Source organism: Melopsittacus undulatus, chromosome Z (genome assembly GCF_012275295.1).
Source record: "Melopsittacus undulatus isolate bMelUnd1 chromosome Z, bMelUnd1.mat.Z, whole genome shotgun sequence".
In the NCBI taxonomy this organism is placed as follows: Eukaryota; Metazoa; Chordata; class Aves; order Psittaciformes; family Psittaculidae; genus Melopsittacus; species Melopsittacus undulatus.
In genome coordinates this window covers 43,012,346-43,037,403 of record NC_047557.1, presented here as the reverse complement: position 1 = coordinate 43,037,403, position 25,058 = coordinate 43,012,346, and the positions used below count along the sequence as shown (strand labels likewise).

The 25,058-nt window shown below is 37.4% G+C and overlaps 1 protein-coding gene across 4 annotated transcripts in view; it reads left to right on the top strand.

Annotated features, from left to right (window-relative positions):
* Nucleotides 1-25,058, top strand: part of AGTPBP1 (ATP/GTP binding carboxypeptidase 1) — a 68,562-nt gene that overhangs the window by 31,746 nt on the left and 11,758 nt on the right. For 2 of the 4 annotated variants that reach the window (XM_013130546.3, XM_031054180.2), the window contains 12 exons: nucleotides 399-1,108; nucleotides 4,530-4,613; nucleotides 4,905-4,991; nucleotides 5,080-5,228; nucleotides 6,710-6,797; nucleotides 7,424-7,568; nucleotides 9,944-10,097; nucleotides 10,816-10,996; nucleotides 12,384-12,513; nucleotides 12,862-12,993; nucleotides 14,579-14,755; nucleotides 19,946-20,106. In XM_013130546.3, coding sequence (XP_012986000.2) covers nucleotides 399-1,108; nucleotides 4,530-4,613; nucleotides 4,905-4,991; nucleotides 5,080-5,228; nucleotides 6,710-6,797; nucleotides 7,424-7,568; nucleotides 9,944-10,097; nucleotides 10,816-10,996; nucleotides 12,384-12,513; nucleotides 12,862-12,993; nucleotides 14,579-14,755; nucleotides 19,946-20,106 — 2,198 coding nt within the window. Of the gene's footprint in view, nucleotides 1-398; nucleotides 1,109-4,529; nucleotides 4,614-4,904; nucleotides 4,992-5,079; nucleotides 5,229-6,709; nucleotides 6,798-7,423; nucleotides 7,569-9,943; nucleotides 10,098-10,815; nucleotides 10,997-12,383; nucleotides 12,514-12,861; nucleotides 12,994-14,578; nucleotides 14,756-18,380; nucleotides 18,524-19,945; nucleotides 20,107-25,058 lie in introns of those variants that run through there. The other 2 variants (XR_004081348.2, XM_031054181.2) reach the window with 2 other exon arrangements.

Here is a 25,058-nt window from a genome sequence, read left to right as displayed (position 1 = left end):
AGGAAAACTTTTCTGATGTCTAATTATGGCATACAGCAGAAAATAACAAAGGACACAGGATTTTGACAGATTCATTGTAGTAGGTATTTCCATAAATGCTGTGCACCTCTTTAAAGTAGCTGGTTAAAATATCTGTAGAACTACATTGAGTTGATAATTTGATATTGATGAACTACTTGTTTGTCACTTTGACACTATCTTCTTGTAAAAGTTGAAACTTCATTGCTATGTTTTTGTAAGTTTAAAATATAATAGCTGTCATTTTTTAAATTACACTTATTTGGACTATTGCAAAGCGTATCTCAGAAATGGTGAAAGAGGCTTCTGATACAAATGAAACTTTAAGAATAGTTTACTTTTTTTTAATAGTTTTGTTTTTTTCTCTTTTATTTTTCAAGGAATGTGACTTAGTTTCCAAGGAACCAAAGCCTTATATACCTGGTACAAATCTGAGTGGACCTATTGTTGTTCCTACAGCAGGAGAGGAGTACTCTGCTGAAACAAAACCATCAACAAAAGGAGTTGCTTTGAAGGAGAGCAGTCCTGTATTGACAGAGGAATACAGTAGAAGGCCAGCCTTTCTGGAACTACCAAAGAAAGATAGTATCAAAGAGAGCAGTTTACATCAGCTAAATGATCAAAGAAACCTATCTCCATCCTGCCAGTGTCTAAGCCAAGAAATTGTGAAAGGCTTAGACAGAATGAGTTTGCAAAGCAGTGCAAAAAATGATCAGTATTACAGTACAGCATGTGTAATAACAAAGGAACGCAAAACTAGCCTTACCACACTTGCTTGTAGTAACCCTTGTGAACATGTTTCACCCTGTGGAAGCAGCCTCTTTGAAGGATCATCTGTCCACCTGGGAAAACTCTGCTGCACTGGAGTGGATTCAGAGGAGGAGGATTCCAGATCTAGTTCATCAGGGGAACAAGTTATGCTTGAAGTTTCTGATATATCACCAGTTCATGACTGTGATCTTTATATTGAAATGGTAAAAACCACAAAGTCTATTCCTGAATATTCAGAAGTGGCCTATCCAGATTATTTTGGCCATATTCCACCCCCATTTAAGGAGCCTATTCTGGAAAGGCTGTATGGCGTGCAGAGGTGAGTTATTGCCCTCATTTTTTGTTGTTATTTTCATTCTTTTGAGAAACAATCTCTACCCTGAAGACTAACAGGCACAGATATAATGTTTGCTTTGGCATCTAAATTTACTTTTCAGTGAAAAGTAGTTTTGGGGTAGGTGGGTAGGCATTGGTCAGTGCAGAGCCATAAACAAGAGCACAATCTGTTTCTGTAATTGTTAATTCTGTAATTCAGTTTCAATACCAAGTTTAATGTATAGTCTCCCTTTCTGCCTTTTCATTATGCGCATTTAAGTTTTGCAGTATGTAAAAGAACAAAACAACCCACAAAAAAACCCAGGCAAACAAACCAAATAACCTACCTGAATGCTTTCTTCAGGTCTTAACACAGATTTGACAGTTAATAGTTTAAAGATATTTTAGCTCTTCCCTTTGCTAACTAAGCTATCTTTCAGAAAAATGTAGTGGGAAAAAATCAATAAATAAATACACTTACATGTTTGTTTTTAGTGTTTGCAGTACAACAGGTTTTAGAGGTAACAAAGGATGAGGATGTAGTTTGTGTTAGATCCTGCAGAATGACACACAATAAGTACAGAATAAAAAATAAAACAAACCACAAAAAGCAATGCATCGTCATGCTCACTTCTTTCTTCACTAAGAGATAATAGAAGACAGTGGAGCATGATGTGACTCTTAAGAATAAATTGCAGAGATAGTATGAAAAGCTGACTTATATGCACAGTAAGTTCCAAAAAAAAAAAGATTAACATGTTAGCAGAACATGTAGGAGTAGGTATGAGACCTTGCCACTTGCTTAATTATTAGATTGAATGCCTTCAGCTTTATAAATTTAACCAATTTTATGAGATTCTTCATATTTATATTTAGTATTAAAGTGATTAAGAGATGAAGTGTCTTTAGGTTGTCTAGTTAAAATCCTCCAGGTGTTTCATATTTGTCATAAAAATGTGACCTTTCTATTGAAATGATCAAATGATGAAACATTAGTGATATAATAAGTATACCATTACTAGAAAGCACCATTCAGTGTTGTCAGAGAAGATTCCTCCCTATAAGCTAATTTTTTAGAAAGATTCTGATAAAGACAAGAGATAACCTTGAATCAGAAATCACCTAATAACTGCATTTTAAGAAAATCTTGCAAATTGTCATGATGGTTTTGTAGTACTTAATAATTCCGAATGTTCCTGAGTAAAACTGAGTGAAGCCAGATAGAATTTGGCATTCTGATGCTAATTCTTCTTAGATGTAAAACACTCTATTAATTCTCACTTTTAACCACAAACCACGTGTGCTTATACATAAAGTTGATTTCTAAACCATGAAGGTAATTCCGGAGTATATTTTTTTAACTCGAAAATTTCTTATTTTTGTTGTATCTTCTGTGTTGAAAGTAACTTTTTTAGGTCTTGCGTGAAACAAGAATGAAATATCAGGTAATATTGCTAAACTTGAATAAAAAATCCTGCATCACCTTTTTAAGGTATGCTCTTCCAAGAATTCAGTTTTCTACAAGTGACTCAGTCTCATTACTGCAATATGAGAAATTTCTGAGAATGGAACCTGTTTATAAAGGGCTTAATCTTTTTAGGAATTTATAGGAAGATGGTGAAAATTAATTTGGTAGGAGACATACAGAAGCTTTTCAGTCTTCGGCAAAGCTGTGTCTGAACTTTTGGCATTCAGTGGGATTTGTGTTCCCTCTAATGCAAGCAGTTTTTCAGCTAAGTCTTCTTCATAAAACAAATAATTGTCTTAATACATCCTTGTAATCTAAAAAAAGGTTGAGGAGGGCTGAGGTGGGACATTTGTGGATTTTCTTTATACTTTTGTTAGACAGATGTAGTGTGGGATTTTTTTTTTTTTTTAGTCTTCTGATATGCTCGGACTTGCAATGTTTTTGAATTTGTGCCTTGGAGTGCCTTTGTTTTTTCATTTATGTTTAGTAACTTGTAATTTTCATAAAATGTCTCACCCAATTATTATTGTTTAGAAAAGCGTCATTGAGAATGACTGAAGTGTTGTAAATTATTCTGCCTTTTAGGGAAGAAAATCATAAGTTTGGGTTTAAATTCCTACTTTTTTCTATTCCTGAAGTTTTAGGTTGTTTTTTGCTCTACACTTTAATTTTTTCTAATCATCTCATACTTAGAAGTGATTACGAGTTAAATCAGGATCCACAGAGGACTAATCTATAAACAGAGAGCTCCACATCAAAACCAGTGGGTGTTTTTTTTTTTTTTCATTTAATTATCTTAAATAGCTTCTCTTTCATCTTGATTTTTGGAACCTGAAAATGTCAGCTACTGCTTTTCATGTGCATCTTGAGTAACATTTCTTTTGTCTACACTGATTATTACTATGGGTTTTGAATGCCTGATATTAATGGATTTTGTCTTGGCTAAACTCTTGGGATGATAGGAAGTATTATGACCCCTTAGAGCTGAGGCACACTGTGATCTACGGAGTTCTGTAAGATCAACTGCAATATCAAAAATCCTTAGTTCTGCCCTGAGCGGAACCTGATCAGACAGATTGTGGTGAGTCAGCCTCTACAATTTTGTCAATACATTAGACTTGTGACTTGTTTTCCAGTTTTAATTTAATAAGAGACACTGGAGTTATGCACTTACCTTCTTTTTCTCATTTGTTAACAATGTTTATTTTGATTAGAGAATTTTCAGCCTGAATGTACTTTACTGCTCTGTTCTTGTATTATTCATTGTTAATCTGCCTCCTTTTCTTCTTATTGCAGGTGCTGTGAAAGCTTTCCCACACAGCTCTGCTACTATATTTCATTCTTGAACTGCAACACATTATTACTTTTCCAAACCAGGACCTAGATACTGCCAGTTGTGCAATGGTTTTATGATCTGGATAAACATACACCTGACATTTGGCTGACATCACCAAATTCACTCTTACTTGTTACCTAGTCGATAAATGAACCTAGATCTCCAGAGGTGAAAAGCTAGTGCACTAATACACTCACTGTACAACCTACTCTAAAACTCTTTAATTTTAGTTATGGTAGGACTCATTTAAGTTACTAATGTTATAAAGTACTGTCCTTGATTAAAGCATTAACATAAATAATGTTTGAGTAATTTGTGCTTCTACTATAGAATATGAAGTGGTGCATTTTTCTGCATAAGATAAAACCCATTGTGTGCATGAAAACTCAGCTCCCTCACGTACAAATAGTGGACTCAGTCAGCTGTGAATGCAGGTGTTTAAACTTAAGAACACTTACAGTTTGTGCACATAAGTGGGGGTGATGCTGCAGTCTCTCTGAAAATCTGTCTCACTATCTTCATATCAACTTTGTAGTTTTCATCGTTGTATGCGGCAATTCCTCTTTTGTAGTTGGAAACAGTGTTAAACAATTTAAATAAGCACTCTGCTTGATATTGTAGGACAAAAATATCTCAAGATATTGAAAGACTGATTCATCAAAATGACATTATAGACAGAGTTGTTTATGACCTTGATAATTTGAGGTAAGTTTTTTACCATTCTGAAAATAATATTCAGTGAATACACAAAGCCTGTTCTAGTTTTTCTGTTATATGATTTGTAATATTTAAAGCAGTACTATAATGATGGACTTCAGTGAATGTTTAATATAATGTAATAGTGTTTCTGCTATCCAGGCTGAATTTAGAGGAAGGTTCAAAATAATTTTTTAATTACCTAACGAGGGCTAAAATAAATGAGTTTGGGTTTTTATTTTTTTTTTAATTATTATTTAAGTTTGTTCATTTTGGTCCCTTTTCTTTTTTTACTTACAGTTGTTTGGTGCCAGAGGAAGTAGATGTTTTGAAGTTTAATTCCAAATTTGAATCTGGAAACCTGCGCAAAGTTATTCAGATCAGAAAGTAAGATATTTCAACTTTTTTTTCCACACAGAAGGCCTTTTATTTCTGCTTCTTATAAAAAGATTTATTTGGTTTTGTTAATCTTTAGAAACGAATATGATCTAATTCTGAACTCGGATATAAACAGCAATCATTATCATCAGTGGTTTTACTTTGAAGTCAGTGGAATGAAAACTGGCATTGGTTACCGGTTTAACATCATCAACTGTGAAAAGTCAAACAGTCAGTTTAACTACGGTAAGATACATTTCCCATACTTTGAGAAGAAATATGCAGAAAAATACCTGTATTAGAGAGCTCAGATGTTTCCTTCCCTCTGCCCTGAGATCAACAGTATGTTCATGTTGTCAGATCAGATTCTTTTTTAAAGCATTACTAGAAAATGTTTCAAAAAGTTTCAGTTGAAAAGAAAAGAATGGCTCCCTGTTTTTAAAATGAAGTTTTCTTTGAAGGGAGGCAAAAGCAGAAGAAAATTCCTAATTTGTCCTAAGGCCATTCTTTGGGTGGTGGTGGGGGGGGGGGGTAGATACTAAAGCCTGTTGATCCACACAGGCACAAGAATGACAGCTGTCATCATTAATCCCTTTCTGAATAGAGGTATATTTTCAGATGTGAAAGTAAGTGGAGACATTCTCAAACTGTATTGTCTCATTGATTGGAAGAGAGGCACATTATTTGAGAAGGGAAAGTAAGTCTCCTTTGGAATGCTGGGCATCGTATGTGACCCTTGCAGTCTCCAGCAAGTAATGCTTGCTGCTTGTAACTCATGCAAAAGTACTGTCTCAGTGAATATGTCTGTCTTCTACTTTGTCAGGGGGTTCTGTGTATGTGTCATCCAGAGTAAAACCATTTGGTTCATGATTTTTTTATTTTTTTTTCCCTGGATTTTCTGGTATTTGTCCTTAAGAAGGAGGAGGAGAAGCTCCTCTCTCCCCACCCTGTCTCAAACTATTGGAACAGAGTAACACCATATTCTTCTTTGTCACAACTGTGCAATTCACAGTGATAAAATCTAAGCATACCAGGGAGTTTGGCCAGTAATAAGATGCTTTTACATTATTGACTAATTTTCATCACTTAGATCTTCACTCGTATGTTGCATAAACTTACTTGATAGTTACTTTTGTTTTTTTTAATTACACAGAATCAGTAAATGGATTTGACTAACTAGTAAATAATGTTCAATTAATATGTAGTATTTCCTACTCTTAACTTCATATTAATAATTCACTTTAATTATATTCTCAAAAAAATACAGACTTTAAATAGTTAATTTTTTAAAAATATACGTAATTGTCCTGAAACATCAGTTATTTTCCATCTCTCCAGGTGAATGGATATTATCAACTTTTTATATTCTCTTTGAAATTTTTTTGTAATGCTGAGGTGGATGCAATGGGACCCAACGCTTCTTGTAGATTACTATTCATGCTAACCGCAGCTTTCATTTAAACATTTAATTTTGATGTCCTGTGGGTCTGATTCCTTTTTTCTTCCTTTATTATTTTCTTAAAATTTGGATGAGGGAAGAGGGGGGAAGAATATTTTGTCAGCTGATTGAAAGAGTGTACAATACCCAGTCATTCATGAAATATGCTCTGATAGTGAGTAAATCAATATAGGTAGTTTGGAAACTCACAGTGTTGATGTGGTCTATTACTGCCAAGATCTTGATGTTTAATGTTATGTATTAAAGTGAGATGTAATTTTTCTTCAAGGTATGCAGCCCCTCATGTATTCTGTTCAAGAAGCATTAAATTCTCGACCATGTTGGACTCGTGTTGGGACAGATATTTGTTACTATAAGTAAGTACACCAATCAAATATGCAGCAAACACTGAAGATTAATATGAGGTACAATTTTTAAGGAGAAATGCTTGCTTCCGAGTTTGATAATTCTATTTTAGTAGTTCTGTTAAGAGCAGAGTTTTCTTCCTGAATTACTATTGAGAACAACAGAAGTGATCAAAATACATAGGGTCTTATTTTGTTAGCATAATGCTAATATTTAAGCTGATCATCTTTTATACTTCTGTTAGAGATTACTTGGTGCTTAGAGAAACTTTTAAGGGAATGTATGGAATATGTGCATGCTTACTTGGAATCTTATTAGTGACTTCCAGTAATACAGGTCACATGCTTATTATTAGGCTTCTACATTCTGTGGTATAGTCATTGTACACTAATCCTGGAACACAGGATGAGATAGTATAGCATGTCCATGCATTACCCTTCTTGGTCAGTATGAATGAATGTGTGTCACTGCTATAATAAAGTATGCTTAGAAAGAGTGGTAGCCAGTGTTTTTAACCTGGATGTACATAGAAGAAAAATACAATCACTAAAAATATTCCTGGCTCTTAAAACTCTTAGGAAGAATTGCTAATAAAAAAAAAAATCTGATATGTTTGTTACCTTCATTTTACTCTTAGGAATCACTTTTCAAGAAGTTCAATTGCTGCTGGAGGTCAGAAAGGAAAATCTTATTACACAATTACTTTCACAGTGACTTTCCAACATAAAGATGATGTCTGCTACTTTGCTTACCATTATCCATATACGTACTCAACTTTAAAGGTAAGAAGTTTATGATCTGTAACATAGAAAAATATTTGTACTTTTGGGCAAAGTGAAACGTAAGCATTCATGAGTGAATTATTCTTATTTATTTTTATAAAGGTCAAAATGCTCTTTAAAATGGAGAATTTTCGTAAAATGAGGGTGTTTACACTGGTGAAGAGTATAGATTATTTTAATGTTTACACTGGTGAAGAGTATAGATTATTATAAAGAACAGTCCTTGGAAAAATAAAATTGATACTTGCAGGCTAAATGGGCTTTCTGGGAATTGTAATTCATAATTGACTGGAAACAGTGCTAATTGGATGAAGCATTTATGTTTTGGTCAAATTACTCATTTCCTGCTGTTCTGCACATACCTCTTCATAACTGACCTATTCAAATTACTATATTTAAGACAATTAGAGACATTTTTCGGATAATGAATTGGCGAAGAAGAGTTTTGAAGCTTTTGGCACTAAGCAAAACTCTTGGCTTGAATGTCTGTTGGTTCTTTGTGTTGCAGCAAAAAGTGAACTTGGTAATTTGGAGGCCAGTGTGCAAGAGCACTGAATGAAGGTTTTTACTAAACCATGCTTGCTCTTGGAAGTGCTACCTGTTAAGAGATGTTATAAAAGGCTGCTGCCTTCAGCAGCTCTTGGGCCTGGCAGTTCCTTCTGCCGGGTTGCTGGAGCCTAGCCAAGGGACCTGGGGGTCTCTGTCCCAGGCTGGTAGACACAGGTGCTGCTTTCCTGTTTGCTTGTAAGTTGAACCACTAGTGAGTCCGTGTGTTGCAAACTGGGAGAGACAGACACATACACATACACATTTGTACTTCCCTCAGCCTCCAGCATGGCTGGCTACACAAACTGGCGCAGACAAGGCACTGCCTTCAACTGCACCTGTGTGTAACAACTACCAGGGCTTGCTTAAATCATAATTGCAGACATCCAAGTCCCTTTTGTCTCTCCAGCTGGGATGATTGCTGTTTACTACCAAAAGTACACACCCACCCTCTCTCTAGAATCACAAGCACAGGCACATTTGTGGATGACTGGCATGGTTCATCCATGCCAAATCCCTGCCTGAATTCTGTCTCTCTTAACTTGCTGCGCAGGCCTCCAACTGGCAGGCTAGTCTGGCCTAATGCTCAGTATCAAACAGATGTCTGCACTTGAACACTCAGCTCATATGGACTCCACACTTGTTGTTCCCCTCAGATGCCACCATGGACTGTCTGCCCACTTCATACCTCTGCCTCCACCTGTGGCATCCTAATCATAGTCCACCTGGAAGTTTGCTAGCAAATTGCACATGCACCCCTTCTGCACAGTAGCTTTGGGGAAGGCACATATGATTGCTTCTGTCCCCAGCAGCTGGCACCAGGCACACTGGCTTGTAACCCATCTCTTTACTCCAGGTGCTGGCACTGAGACGCTTTCCTTATTTCACTTGTCCTTCTCACCCTAGTAGCTCGTTTTTGGGGGACACACTGTTCTTGCCGCAGTGGCTGGACGCCAAGACCCTTACCCACTCCAGTACATGGCACTGAAGCACTGTCTTGCTGACACTGCAGACTGAAGGGTGCCTACATGGCCTACAGCTTCAGCTGCTTGCACCAGCTCTGCTTGCCGAAAGAAGTAGCTGGCACTTTGGACACAAAGTCTGTGCTCACAGAGATGCTCCCAAGAGGTGTGGCTTCTCCAGCTACTGATGCTGAGACATTTGTTCACACCAGTTGCTAATCCAAAACCCGCTCACACCTGTCTTGTTAGTTATGCCTAGTACCCTCAACACTTGCATGCACAGAATAGAGTGAGGCTGCACAGAGAGATAACCAAGGGCAGACTGCAGGGATCAGGTGCATTAAGTTTTTGTGTAGTCCCATGGGCCTCCCTTGAATATCTGCAGTCCTTATGTTCTTGTTTCCTCTTTGTCCCTTGTGTGTCTCTCTTCAAGGCATTGCCTGTAGATTCTTAATGGGCCTTCAGTTAAAGACTTGAGACTTTGGTCTTTGCTATTGTTTCTGTTATATCTTTTCTACCAGGATTGTTTCTTTCTATTCCTGTTTGTTGCTTCTCCCATTACTTATTATACTTACTATTTCAGTGCAAAACTGAAAAGTCCCTGACCAGATAACCTTAATGAAGCAAAGGTTCTTACCTTCCACATACCCTTATGGTATCATTTGGTAGAAAATGAAGTACCCTCTGTGCCTTCATCTTCCTCAAAGCAGTTGGAGAAATGGACTTTATAAAGACAAGAGAATGTAGAGAATGATATTTCGTAGTCAAAATTATGATCAAACTTAGGAACAACAAAAAGAAAGATTGATGGAATATGTTGTGATTGCAAAAGATTTCAAGCATCTTTTCATTATTTTTGGGATGAAGATGCATCTTCAGAAGCTGGAATCTATGCACAACCCGCAACAGATATATTTTCGACAAGATGTTCTCTGTGAGACTCTGGCTGGCAACAGTTGTCCCTTAGTCACTATTACAGCCATGCCAGAGTCTAATTACTATGAACATATCTGTCAGTTCAGTAAGTATGATTCTTGTTTCTCATCAACTGAAAATAATGTAAAACTAGCTCTGCATGAAAAAAAATTAATATTAATTGTTGTGCATCATAAAATAAGTTTAATGAATTACATTAAATTTAGAGGTGTTAATATTCAGGATTTGATTTGTATTCGATATTTATTTGTGGTAGTCAAATAGGGATAATTATATCTGGATATTTAAGAATATATATATTCATACATTTTAAATCAATTGCTACATTTGGCAGACAACACTTCTTGGAAAAGAATACCTGATTTCTGAGTAACTTTTTTCTCCAAATGCTCAGGTTATTTGCTTGTCAAAAAATCTTTCACAAAGCCAGTATCTAAGCTACTGCAATTTTAAGTAAGCTTCAGCTATGACAGCATTCCTGCTTTATTCCTTCATCCCAGTATTTTTGTTGGCTATTGGAAAAAAAAGTGATCAAAGTCATAATTGCCAGCTCAAGCTAGTTGTGGCTATATGATTGTATGATTGAATTTAAAATTCCATTGTGAAAGTTCTGTGATTAGCAGTCCATATAACAATATTCTGGCAAGCTCTATCAATAATACTGATTCTTAATAATACTTAACTGCCAAATACTGTATTTTGCATTGTAATAAGTGAAACTGACTATTGCCTCTTTTTTCAAATAATAAACAGTTTACTTAGACGGAATATTTTTTTACAACATCTATGCATACTTCTTTTAGGGAATCGTCCTTATGTTTTCCTGTCTGCTCGTGTACATCCTGGAGAGACTAATGCAAGCTGGGTTATGAAGGGAACACTGGAATACCTTATGAGCAATAGTCCAAGTGCCCAATGTTTACGAGAATCTTATATTTTCAAAATTATTCCCATGCTCAATCCAGATGGTGTCATCAATGGGAAGTAAGCATAAGTTTACTCACAAATATGTATCTGTACTACTAAGTCTTTGCATCTGTTACTAAAAAAAAAAGTAAATTAAAAAAAAATCCAACCTAATCCCAGAAACACACAAACAAAATACTTAATATGAAAAAAGTCTACACTTACAAAATTGGTAGGACTTCTCAAGTTTTTTGGCTTTTTAAAGGCAGTTGCATTGCTCAATGAATTTCAGTTTTATAAAAGGTATTTTCAGTTGCTCATGGACGATAATAATTTCTTTGTGGTTTTACATGGAAGTTTAATTGTCTCTGAATTACACTCTTTATGTATAGAGTATTACATCAGAGCACAACTGCTTTTAGGAAAAGCAAAACAAGTTCATGGCTCTCATGAAAAAATAATAGTTCTTGTATCTGAGCTTTTTATGTAATTTTGCTTTTTTAAATTTTAGTATTTAGAAGGGTGTTGCAGAAATAACTGTTGTCAAATGTTATTTAAAGGGGAAAGGTAGTAGGTGTACAAGAGAAAGGGTAAGAGTATCCTGCTTTAAAGTTATTAATAGTAATTCTTTGACCTTTCTTAATGAACTCAAGGGATATTTCAGAACTTTTTCATACCACTGTGAACTCCTTCTCATCTAGTTATGGATAGTCTTCTAAAATGTTTTATGAACAAAATAAAATTAAAAAATAATCAAACCAATTTTAGATTTTAGTAGAACCATGTATTTAAATATGTAAAAAACATGTATATAGCATAACACCTGAAATTAAACCATTCAGCATGCAAATGAAATTTTTTTCATACAGGGAAAATTAAATCTGTCCCAGCACACACAGTCTTAAGATAAATGTACTGAAGATGACTGCCTGAACATGAATTTCTGCAACTTTAGAATTTCTTGCTGATAGCTGACTGAAAGAAGAGATGTTTATTTGCTTGCTGGGTTTTTTTTGTTTGGTTGGTTTTGTTTGTTTTTTTGTTTGTTTTTCTCACAGCTACTTCCCTTAACAATTTCATGTTTCAAGTCTTACATTTCTGGTAGACATTAGTATTTATATTACAGAAATCAAAACACCAAAACTGTAAAGATATCATATATTTTAAATTACTGATTTAGAAATAGCATTTAATAGAATCAGAAGTCGAGTTTCAACAGCAATTCAGAAACATTACAATTGACTTCATGTAAGGAGCTACTTCTAATTTATTTTTAGGGCTTTTTTTATGACATAACTTAAAAAAACCCAAACACATTATTTGGCATGTTAGAAAATTGGTTTGTTTCTTACCGGACTCTTCCAAAGAAGCAGTGGTGACAAGGAAAACTTGCGGTGGGGGGAGGCTTATTTAAAAGTATGATAATACAGACTACATCATGCGTTTTTCCACCCCCCCACAATAGCCACCGTTGCTCTTTAAGTGGAGAAGATTTAAACAGACAGTGGCAAAATCCAAATCCAGATCTGCATCCCACTATTTACCATGCTAAGGGGTTACTTCAGTATCTGGCTGCTATAAAACGTTTACCTTTGGTGAGTATGTGTGTGTAAACAGTTCTGAATCTCTTCAACCTTGTTTATGTAACTAGTCTATAAACTAAATATTTTAATATGGTTTTATAAGCTGCATCACACTCAAATTTGTCTTGGAGACCTGGTCTTCTGCAAATCTTTATATCAAGGTCTATTTCCTTTGCTAGGACAGAAGGTTAAACCTTCTTTCAGTGAATCCTATGGTTTTTGTCTTAACGCACAGTTAATTATACAAGGAGCTGTGTTATAGTATAAATAACTTTTTTTTTTTAATTTGTTCTTCTTTTGCTTTTATAAAATAGTAATTCTGAATGCCTTGGCTTTATTTTGCTAAATGATTTATTCTAGGTCTATTGTGATTATCATGGTCACTCTCGTAAGAAGAATGTATTTATGTATGGTTGCAGTATCAAAGAGACGATGTGGCACACTAATGTCAATGCTGCTGCTTGTGACCTGACAGAAGACCCTTGTTACAGGGTAAGTTTGACATTTGTGTCTTTTTTCACTTGGCATGAATTTGGAATATGCTTTACAAATGACTTGTATTTACTAATAACTTCCCAATATCATTGTGTGCACATAGTGACTTTATAACATAAGCAGACTTACTTAGAATGATATCTTTTTAGCTCATAAGTGTACTTGGAAGTATTTTGAGAGCTTTATACATTGTATATTACCATAACTAGGGATTTAATATTAGTAGAGTGCTTCATGTTCAGGGGTCTTTGTACCAATATGTGGAGTTTTTTGTTGTTTGCTTTTTTTTTACCTTTTTTTTTTTTACATTTTTTTTAATGTTAAGTTGATGCCATTATAGTAAAACTATGGAAAATATGTTTCCATGCATTTATAACTACTGGACAAGAAGATGATTTATGCATGGCGAACTATATAGCAACAGGAAAATAAAATACTGGATTGCTCTGAGAGACTTAATTTTGTGTATACAAATAGGGAAATTCCTCTTATAAACAGGTGTAATTAAGGAATGTACCCCTAATACATATACATAATAAACTTGCATAAACAACATCCACTACATTGTATAAGCTTCAAAAAATTCCAAAATTTAAAGAATGTGTAACTGCTGTCTTCTGTCCCGTAGAACTCCACTGCCGCCTTGTGGCAGTTGTAGACCTGTGCGTCCTAATTATAAAACTTAATGCATCCAAATCCTTTTTTGAGAAGATAGAAAGTTAAGCTTGAAAAGTGTGAAAATACACGTTAAAACGTAAAATCTGTTGCTCTTCAATTTTTTTGTGTGATCTCCTGGGTGCTGAGACTGTTGCTGTTTGCTTCTCAACACTTCAGCTTGCACTACCATGGCACACAGAAGACAATAGTAAGAGTTCTGAGAAAAAGCCTTTTGGGTTTCAAAAACACATATTGAAATGTTTGGGCAAGCTTATGCTGATAATATGCTACTGAAATAGAAAGCTCAAGGCTTTGGCTCTACTGGTATAAATAAGAGCTGGAAAGAATGAAATGATTTAGCATTACATACATACCTCCATTTGCTTAACTGTTTCTTGTATTTTTCCAAAGCTGAATTTGTTACATTGAACTTCGATTCACATTCTTGAAGTTAAATATGCAACTAGTCCTTTGCTAAATGTGAATGAATTTTATGTATTAATAACATACTGCCTGCCTTAGGTCTGCAAATTGGTTATAGCAGTCTAAAACTTAATTTAATTAATTATATGGAATATGAAGTACACTTAATTTGGAAAAAGTTAGCTTGGTGAATTTTGAAGAGATGGTTATCACCTGAAGAATTGGCTTATTATCCTGATTCTTACCCATATGACTAACAGTAAATTTCAGTGACTGAGTCTGAAAAAGGTTATTTTAGTAAGTAGGAAGTGGCAGACCTGTTGTCACTTGAACACACTGGGCTTTGAAAACTTCAGATGGAGAAACGTTTTTATTCTTGTTTTCTTAATTCAAATTGCAGCAGAATTTTCTGATAATAATTTGTGATTGTATATTACCTTCACCCCTGCTTTCATAAGTGGAATAAAAGAATCATTTTATATTTCAAATTGCTGTCCTGCAGGTACTCCCCAAGATCCTGAGTCAAACTGCCCCAGCTTTCTGCATGGGAAGCTGCAGCTTTGTAGTGGAAAAGTCCAAGGAATCAACAGCACGAGTTGTTGTCTGGAGAGAGATAGGAGTACAAAGGAGCTACACAATGGAAAGCACTTTATGTGGATGTGACCAGGGCAAATACAAGGTGAGAAAACATATCAGTTACATTGGTCTTGCTTTATAATTTCTTACATTTGGATTGGTATATTGTTCTGTAACCCTGCTTGCTTGCTTTAAGCTTCTGAAGCTCTTCTAAGATTTGTGTACTCTAATGTTGGAATGAAATGACATATAGTATTACAGATTGCATAATAGTCTTCATCTGTCACATAACCATCCTCAGCCCCATATGTTGTGCTTATTGGCTGTTTTAACAAGATTAATTTTAATTATGGCTTGTAACACATAAGTATGCATGTAGTTAAAAAAATCTGAACAGTTCTTTCCAGTAGATTATTAAATTGCTTAGTAATGCCAATACTAGAATAAAGATTTCCTTTACACATGGCAAATGGCTGTTCATGGTTCTTCAGAAGATACGTAGTAGTGTCCCTTTGGAATTTTCCTGTGTAGTTGCAGAAACAGGCTTATAAATCAAAACATTTTCATACTAGGTTACCAGAACTACAAATTATGCACATTTGAACTCATCATAGTTGTTTGACTTCTTGACTTAAAACTTGTTTTCAGTTTGTCTCCTTCTCAAGTGTTAACAGGGCCGAATATTTGAAAACAGAAGGTGACTTTGCTTATAGTTTTTCACTGGTAGAAAAGGTACTTCAAAGAAAATATTTGTAGGTGAAAAAAGGAGAACCACCACCCTAACACCTGATCTTCAACTTCTGTCACTGGATACATATTGAAGCAAGTTTTCAAAATTAACATTTGTGGAAGAAGTCCCAGTTTCCTCTGCTTGAAAGTAGTTTAGGAATGCTAATCAAGCAAATGATCACATCATCAGGTAAGATTTGCTTGGCAAAAAGAGAGTCAGAAGGCTGGAATCAAGAGAGGGCAGGGAGCAGAACAGAAGCAAAAAAACTCCAAACAAACAGTTAAAGCAAGGTGTATCTAATATATTAATGTATGCTCAAGTACCCATGCTTATCTGCCTGGGCAGAAGGAAGACAGGTATTTTGTCAGGCATTTCAGTAGGTCTGTAACTGCTGAAGGAGTTAATTTTGACAATTAACAACAGAAGCATTCCTCCTTTTGTAAGAATATTCCATTATTCCTCAGATTGACATAATTATGGAGCTTTCAAAATAATGACTCACCACCTTGCTTCTTGAAACTGCCAGAATATTCTTAAACATGAACTTTCATGGCTTTAGCACTGTTGCTGCAGAAAGTTCTTCAGAAAGGTGAATTGAAGATACTTCGTGCACAAACTTTCAAGATGCTTAGCCTGCAATGCCCTTCTTCAGTAAGGGAGGGAAAAAAGGCTGCATTCTGTGGGAAAATTGTTTGCTTAAAAGGGAAGAACGTTTTTCTATATAATATAAACTACCTGTTGACATCAGATTTTGGTTCTGTCGCTTCTTTTTATTTTGAATAAAACAATTTGTGAGGTCTTAGTCATCCTCTGAACATACTGGAAAATTCTTCATTTTTCCTTCATCGTGGCAAAGCTCAGACTTATTAAGAAAATATATCTAAAAGGCCAAGATGAGTAGGCAGAATAGGAAAAGAGCAACTTTTCTCCAGTGAGAAGGTCAAAGAGATGAAACAGTGCAGTCTTTTTTGCTTTTTTTTGTGGAGGGTGTTGAGCCAGAAACTCTGGATAAACTTGTAGTATAAATTACATGATATTTCATAATATGTAATTTCAAAACACAGGAGTTAAACTGTAGCAGCTCCCTCCCCTCCTATTTCCCACCACAGATGATATGACAGTTCAGATTTGAGGGGCTGGACTGTGTGTTTTGTGTAAAGATCTGAAGCACGTTCCATGTCTTCTGGTTTGCGTTATCACTGAATTTTGTTTGTATCACAGAGGTGATTACTCAACATTACTATCCTATGTGAAAGTAATGCTGAGTCTTTGCCAGAGCTGGATAATATCAGAACATCAATTTTTCCTCTTTTTTTTTTTATTTTACTTCTGGAAGCAGTCTTGTTTAAAGTGCTTGCATGGGGTCTTTGTAGTGCATTGAAAATTAGTGCTGCAAATACTGGTTAGTCATCTGCAATTCAAGATATTGAAAGGCAAGTGTTCAGATGAAAAGATGCGCCAAGATCTCCTATGGAGGATAATTAAGATGCCAGACAAAAGAACAATTTCTTCAATAATTCAAACAACCTGAAAGCTGAAATCAGTGGGAACATTGCTTAATTAAGTTAATTGAAAAGATTATGTGGCAATTATATGACGCACATGGAGAGAAGACTTGAGGAGACAATGATTCAGTCAACAGGCTTTGTCCATTACTGTGCTTCTTCAATCTCTAGATTTTGAGTTCTCATAAACTACTGTATCTTTGTGGCCTTTGCCAAATAAGAAAGCAGAACAAGAAGATGATGTTTCACTGCCCAACTAGTTTCTCCAAATCTTTGTATGGCTTTTTTCGATTTATGAAGTAATATGACAGGAAAATTCTTCCCAATTTGAGGTTGCAGTCTGTTGTACCTCTGTTTTGCATCTTTGCTTTCAGGTAGCGAAGTTCATCCTGAGACACTCTATAATGTATTTTCATGATGTGGTTAGTAAGGAAGACTTCAACCAGACATCTGAAATGTTAGTCTAGAAAAAAGACATTGTATAAAATGTAAAGAAAAAGCAATGAAATTTGGTGCATGTTAAAAAAAAAACAAAACAACCAAACAAACCAACCAAAACCCAGCAACTTTATGCTTCTAAACAATGCTTGTGACACTTAAAGGACTTCAATAGGCCACAGTTGAAGGTACAGAAACAACAACTGAAGGTGACTGAGAGATCAAGAAGAGTCTAATGAAGGCTTCAGTGAAAATGAACTTCACCTCAGGTCCCTTAGGGCAACTGTTTACTATTATTTCCTGAAACAGAATTTGGGTCTGTTGTTTCATGGAAATTAAGAGATTTGGCTGATGGGAGAATACCAATGGATTAAGAAATTCAGTATTTCTCAGATGTATGGCATTACATTCTCCATTATGATATAAAGAAATAACAGAAGCACATCTGTTTTGGCATTTGCTTTTACTGCAAGTATGTAGGCCTTTCAGTATAGCAAGTTCAAACTTTTATTGTCCAGAAGTTTCACAATTATCTACCTCTATCTGGATGCATTTAGGTCTCCCATTAATTATATCCTCTTTCTGCTGTGCTGAAAATAGCAACCACAGAACATGCACACGCTCTTTATCTTTCTAACAATTGTCTTTGCACTGTCATACTGTACCCTTGTCCATTTTCGACTTAGATACACTTCCATTACATTGTCTATAAGGAATCTGACAACTAATGATACTTTCTTCAGCAGCAGATGAAGCAAATGATTGGGAAAGTTGCTGAACCATCAACTTGTGCACATTAGTAATCTGTGTAACAGTGAGATTACTGTTACCCTTCTTTCTCTTCTGCGTACTTGTTGCTTCTTGTCCTTAATGTTATTTTAATCTTCTTGGGCTAGGGACTGTGCCTTCCTGTGATTAGCATAGTGGAGCCCCAGCTATGACTGGGGTCTTTGAATGTTTCTGACATGCAAACAAATACAAAACAAAAATATGAAATTGGCTTCTGTGGATAAGGTACTGCACTGAGAGTGAGGAGAACTGATTTCTGTTCCCAGCGGGATCAGTGACATGCTGTGAGACACTGTGCAAATCGCTCCAACCCTCTCTGCCTCCAATTCTCCATCAGTAAAGTGAGGATAATTCTTCCTTTATTAATAAAGTGCTTTGAAACCTACAGCACAAAAGCATTATAAAAGAGGTAAGTAGTATTACTGTTAACAATAATACTCAAATACTCAACTCTTGTTCACTGCTAACAGGTTTCTATACCATTTTGGCTGCGGGATGGCCCTGTTTAGTATAGTGGATATAGCTTGAGCATTCTTGTTGCTGAAAAACACCTTGTTTATGAAGACTACTAAGAACAAAACTCACAGGAGAAATAAAATCAAACTTTCCACCTAACTGTGCAAAACAGAAGTGCATGAAGAATGTATGGACTGTACCATTTCTGGAACAACATAACACTTCCTTTTAAATCTTTCATTTTAAAATACAGTGTCAGTGTGGCAGCTTGTGTGTGCATTTTTTAGCTTATAGTAAAAAAAAAATCCTACTCTATTCTTTTTGCTTTATGTATTTTCCTGCTTGATGACTTAGCTTACTACCAATTACTGGTTCTCCTGCTTTCATGCTTGTTTTGTCAAAGCTCCTTTTTAGCTATCCTTTACGTTAAGAGGCTTAGAAAATCCAAACTAAATTCCTTTCCAATTCTCCTGAGATACAGAAGTTGCAAAGGGGAAGATTGAGTTTGGTTGTGGTGTTGAATTTTGGTGTATATGCAGTCAGTACTAGCCAATTCTGTAACTGTTGAGGGTCAATCTAGAATATCATTCTCTCTTCATAATAGTAGTTGAGGTTAGAGAATCTGTTTCTCTCTACTGCACTGCTGGCTAAATTAAAAATATAGATGTCTCTGAAGGGAGGGTTTATCACATATTCTCCGTTTCCATATCATATAACTTCTATTTCCTAAATACTCTTTGCAGAGGAAAATGCTTTGGTATATCATTCAAGTTAGAAAACAGCTATGGCTTCTGATAGTTCATGTTTGTTGTTTTTAATTACTAAATGTGTGAATGAACACTTTCAGAATTAGCACATGTAGCCTCTGCATTACAGGAGGCAAGATATGTCTGTGTTTTTTGCCTTAAATAGTCTTATTGTGTCCAACTTAGTAATGAATTTGATTACAGCTACCGTATGAATTTACTCATCTTCATTCTGATGGAGCCTGTGTTGACCAAACTTGTATTTGAAATTCCTTTTGATAAACTTTGTCTCAGATTTTTAGAATTTCTACTTTTAAACTTGCATATGATCTCAGTCTCTCTTCAGTGTCATTGGGTAAAATCCTGTTAATATTGATGTGTACACTAGGAAGCTCCAAAGAAATGTGGATGTGTCTAGAAATGTCTGTTTAGCCTTAGAGGAATCCTACAGTTATTGTCTGAGTTGTCTCTGATACTTTTGCAAAGTTTTTACTCTACAGTTCTTATTTGTTGTCTCTAGAACAAGAAAATGTATATATGTAAATAAAATAACAATGTGTGTTTTCAGTAGTAATTATGTAGTATGTGTGGGTCCACCTCTATATACCTATTTTGTATTTTTAAATTAGGGATTGCAGATAGGGACAAGAGAACTGGAGGAGATGGGAGCAAAGTTCTGTGTTGGATTACTGCGTTTAAAAAGAATGTCCTCACCTTTGGAATACAGTCTGCCTTCTAGTCTATTGGATATTGAAAATGAGCTGATGGAGTCAAGCTGTAAAGTGACAAGGTAACACACATTTATTATGCTTACTACTCTTCTTTTTTTTTCCCCTCCCCCCAAAGGAAAATTGCACTTTGTTATTGGAATGTGGGGAACTAAGAAAGACTAGAGCTTGTGTTCATGCTTGACATTTACAGATAGCAATGAAAAATAAGGTCTAATCTAGATAGTGATAATAATAGGGGTAACAATAAAAGAGTGTCTTAAGGAAGTGGTTAAAAGTGTATAAAGAGCAGTTGTAACATATAGATATCTATCACTCAGTGATGGCTGGATGCCCCTGTATCATTTGTTCACTAGTACAGGATTAGCATGCTTGTAATGTCCGGATTTTACTGTCAGATCTTCTATGTGCTTGGTGATGACCTCCAGAATGACCTGTTCCATCACCTTTCCAGGGATTGGTGGCAAGGCTGACTGGCAGGTAGTTTCCTGGGTCCTCCTTCTTGCCCTTTTTCAAGATGAGAGTAACACTGGCGTTCCTTCAGTCACAGGGCACTTTTGCTGTTCTCCATGACTTTTCAAAGATGATGGAAAGTGGCAGATTAACACCTGCCATCTCCCTTAGCACCTGCATCATGGCCCTTGAGTTTATGGGTGTTGAGTCTGTCTAGCTGATCTGTAACACAGCCCTCTACAACCCAGGGGAGGTGTTCCTTTTTCCAGCCTTCTTCTCTTACTTCTGCGCTCTGGAATTCCTGAGAGCCATCCTTGGCAGTAAAGACTGAGGCAAAGGCGGCATTCAGTAATTCTACCTTCTCTGTGTCCTCTGTTATCAGGACACCCATCTGACTTGGCAGTCACTCCACATTTTCCCTAATTCTCCTTAAAGGTGCAGCTGATACACTTGTAGAAGCCCTCCTTGTCCTTGATGTCCTTTGCTAGGCTCAATTCTATGTGGGCCTTGGCCTTCCTTGTCACATCCCTGCACACCCTGATGATGTTCCTGTAGTGCTCCCACTCAGTCTGTCCCTTTTCCACATCCCATACATTTCTTTCTTGAGTTTAAGATTTACTAGGAACTTTCTACTCTTCCATGCAGGTCTCCTGCCCCCTTTGCCTGATTTCATCATGGGGATACACTGGTCTTGAGCTTGGAGGGAGAGGTGGTTTAATATTGACCAGGCCTCCCAGGCTCCCTTCTTTTCTACACTCTACTATCTCTGTAGTGAGTTTAAAAAAAAATAAAGGGGGAGGGGTTGGGGGGGAGCAGGGGTAAGCTGTTGTTGTGGGTTCAGCTGCAGTCATCATTTTCAATCCTTTGTAGCTGGTGCATTGCTGTGGTTTTGACTCTCAGCCTGTGAACAATGCTGATAACATCAGTGTTTTCAGTTGTTGCTAATGGTCTTTAATTCTTTTTCTTTTATACCTTGCATTGGTTGTCCATTGGAATAAATAAATGTAATTACCTGCTTTGCTTTAGAAACTGGTCTCCTGCTTTTCCATTTCTGTAGCATACTAGTTTAATGGGGAACATTGCAGAGAGAGAGATTAGCACAGAAAATCTGATTCCACTCAGTTATGCCAGGGGCTAAGATCATCAGGTAACTGTGGAAGGCAGCTGTCTTGCCCTAAACTCCTAGAACAGAAAAACATAGATACAGTCAGTTTTTTCTCATGGACAGGGATCAGCTCAAGGAGGAAAAAAACCCAATTTCTTATGTATTGTTTTATAAATGTTGCCAGGGATTCTGAATATGTGTTGTCTGAAGATAATCTGGTCAGGATTCTTATATATATGAGAGGCTTGCTGTCTAACAGACATTTCAGTTGTTCTTTGGGATGAGATGTAGGTGTTGACAGAAGAGGCCAAAATTTGAGAAGTGAAGAATGTAACAGCTAAGGAAGTGTGTAGATGTTTTTAAAAAGTTGTACAATGCACCTCAGGTAGATATATTCCTTGACATAAAGGTGAAGAGCAAGGGGCAATATTTCATACTGTAAAGCTCTTGAGAGAAATCACTGGATGAAATTCCACCTTTATGATAGAGGAAGTCCTGCTATGGCAAATAAAATCAATTATTTTAATGGCAGTTTTTCTCACAAGACCGTTATCAAAAAGAAAAAGTAAAAAGGAAAACTATGCAATGGAGAAGGAGGAAAGAACATGATAGCTATGATCTCTTCTTCAAATACAGGAAGACAGATGCAAAGAGTCTGTTCTCTCTAGAGCAGGTAGGACCAGGATTAATGGCCTTAAATTACAAGGAAAAGTCAGTCTAGACTTCAGGTAAAAATTCTATATGGGAAGCAAAAATGAAGTTCAGAAATAGTCATCTGGGGAAGCTGTGAGTCTGTACAGGAGACAAAGAATAGTATAGTAATATGAAAATGGGTCAGGCCTTCTGTGGACAGGTAGAAGCAGCCTCTTGTTTGCAAGCCCTTGTACCCTTGGAGGACTTCAGCTACCACAGCACCTGCTGGAAGACAGTCACAGCAGAGCATAAACAATCCAAGATATCCCTGGACTGATGATATTGATGACAACTTCTGGACCCAAGTGACACAAGAACCCACAAGAGGAGGTGCTTTGCTGCATCTGGTACTCACAAACAAGGGTGTGCTGGTTGGAAGCGATACTGATAGCAGTAGTCTGGAGAACATAAAGAAGGACTACAGAGCCCTGGGAGAGGTGATTAGGGTCTCTGGAGCTCAGATTGTCTTCTCCTCAATTCTCCAGGATACAAGGGAGTACCTTAAAAAGCCTAAGAGGATTGTCCAGGTTAATAAATGGGTAGAATGGTGGTGCCATAGTCAGGGGTTTGGGTATCTGGAACATGGGACTCAATTTAGTAAGCCAGGTCTGCAGGGGGCTGCTGGAGCTGGTCTGACAATGAAAGGGAAGAGTGGTTTTGGTAGGAGGTTTGTCAGACTGGTCAAGAAAGCTTTAAACTAGATGTGTTGGGGGAAGGGGGCATCATTCCTTCCCAACACATCCAGTCAGTTGCCAGCACCTATAATAAATGCTCGGAGCAATGCAGGGATATTCCAGCTGCTCCAACCAACAAGCTGGCTTCATTTGGAGCTCAGCTCAGATGCCTCTATGCAAATGTCTGTAGTGTGGGGAGCAAACAAGAGGAATTAGAGATTTGTACATGTCTACAGGGGTATGATATAATAGGCATCACAGAAACATGATGAGATGGCTCCTATGACTGGAGTGGAAGGTTACAGGCTCTTTAGAAAAGACAGGCCCAGCAGGCAGGGAGGGGGAGTTGCCCTTTATGTTAGGGATAGGCTGGATAGTATGGAACTCTGTCTGGGGACAGGTGAGCAGTCAACAGAGTTTGTGGGTCAGGGTTAAAGGGAGAACAATGATGTGAGACATTACTATGGGGATCTGTTACAGACCTCCTGGTCAAGAGGAATCTGAGGATAAAGTACTCTATAGACAGATAGGAGCATCCTCATGCTTGCAGGCCCTTGTTCTCATGGGGGACTTCAACAATCCTGATATCCATTGGGAGAGACGGTATGGCCTGGCACAAGCAATCCAGGAGGTTCCTCAATTGTGTGGAAGACAACTTCCTTCTGCAAATAACAGAGGAGCCGACAAGGAGAGGTGCCCTGCTTGACCTTGTGCTCACCATCAGAGAAGGGCTGGTTGGAAACGTGATGCTCCAGGGCAGCCTTGGTTGCAGCGATCATGAGATGATCAAATTCAAGATCCTCAGGACAGTGAGAAGAGCATGCAGCAAGCTCACTGCCCTGGAGTTCAAGAGAGCAGACTTTGGCCTCTTCAGGAGCCTGCTTAGCAAGATTCCATGGGATATAGCCCTAAAGGCCGGGGGGGGCCCAAGACTGCTGGTTGATATTCAAGGATCATCCGCTACAAGGTCATAAGTGTTGCATCCCAACTAGAAGGAAGTGCAGCAGGAGGCCCAGGAGACCTCCTTGGGTGGATAAGGAGCTGCTGAGGAAAATTCGAAGGAAAAAAAGAGGGTTATAAAAGGTGGAAGCAAGAACAGGTGGCCTGGGAAGCATACAGGGATGTTGTCTGGGAAGCTAGAGACCAGGTTAGGAAAGCTAAGGTCCAGTTAGAATTAAACTTGGCTAGGGATGTTAAGATTAAAAGGAAGGGACTCTGTAGGTATGTAGTGAATAAAAGACAGACTAGGGACAAAGTGGGCCCTCTCTGGAAGCTATTGGGAGAGCTTGCTACCCTGGATATGGAGAAGGCTGAGGTTCTTAATGACTTCTTCACCTCGGTCCTCACTGGCAAAGGCTCTGACCACAATGCCCAAGTCTTGGAAGAGAGACACAGGGACTGTGAGAATGAAGAGCTTGGGCCCACTGTAGGAGAGGATCTGGTTTGAGAACATCTTAAGAACCTGAATGTGCACAAGTCCATGGGACCTGATAAAATCCATCTGTGGGACCTGATGAAATCCATCTGTGGATCCTGAAGAAGCTGGGGGATGCAGTTGCTAAGCCACTGGCCATCATATTTGAAAAGTCATGGCAGCCAGGCGAAGTTCCCAATGACTGGAAAAAGGGAAATATAGCCTCCATTCTCAAGAAGGGGAAAATGGATGACCCAGGGAGCTACAGAGCAGCCAGTCTCACCTCTGTGCCTGGCAAAATCTTGGAGCAGATTCTCCCGGAAGGCATGCTAGGGCACATGAAAAACAACCAGGTGCTTGGTGACAGCCAGCATGGCTTCACTAAGGGGAAATCCTGCCTGACCAATTTGGTGGCCTTCTATGATGGGGCTACAGAACTGATGGACAAGGGTAGAGCAGTTGATGTCATCTACCTGGACTTGTGCAAAGCGTTCGACACTGTCCCACATGACATCCTTGTCTCTAAATTGTAGAGACATCAGTTTGATAGGTGGACCACTCGGTGGATAAAGAACTGGCTGGATGGCGGCATGCAAAGAGTTGTGGTCAATGACTCAGTGTGCAGCTGGAGACCAGTAATGAGTGGTGTCCGTCAGGAATTGGTGTTGGGACCGG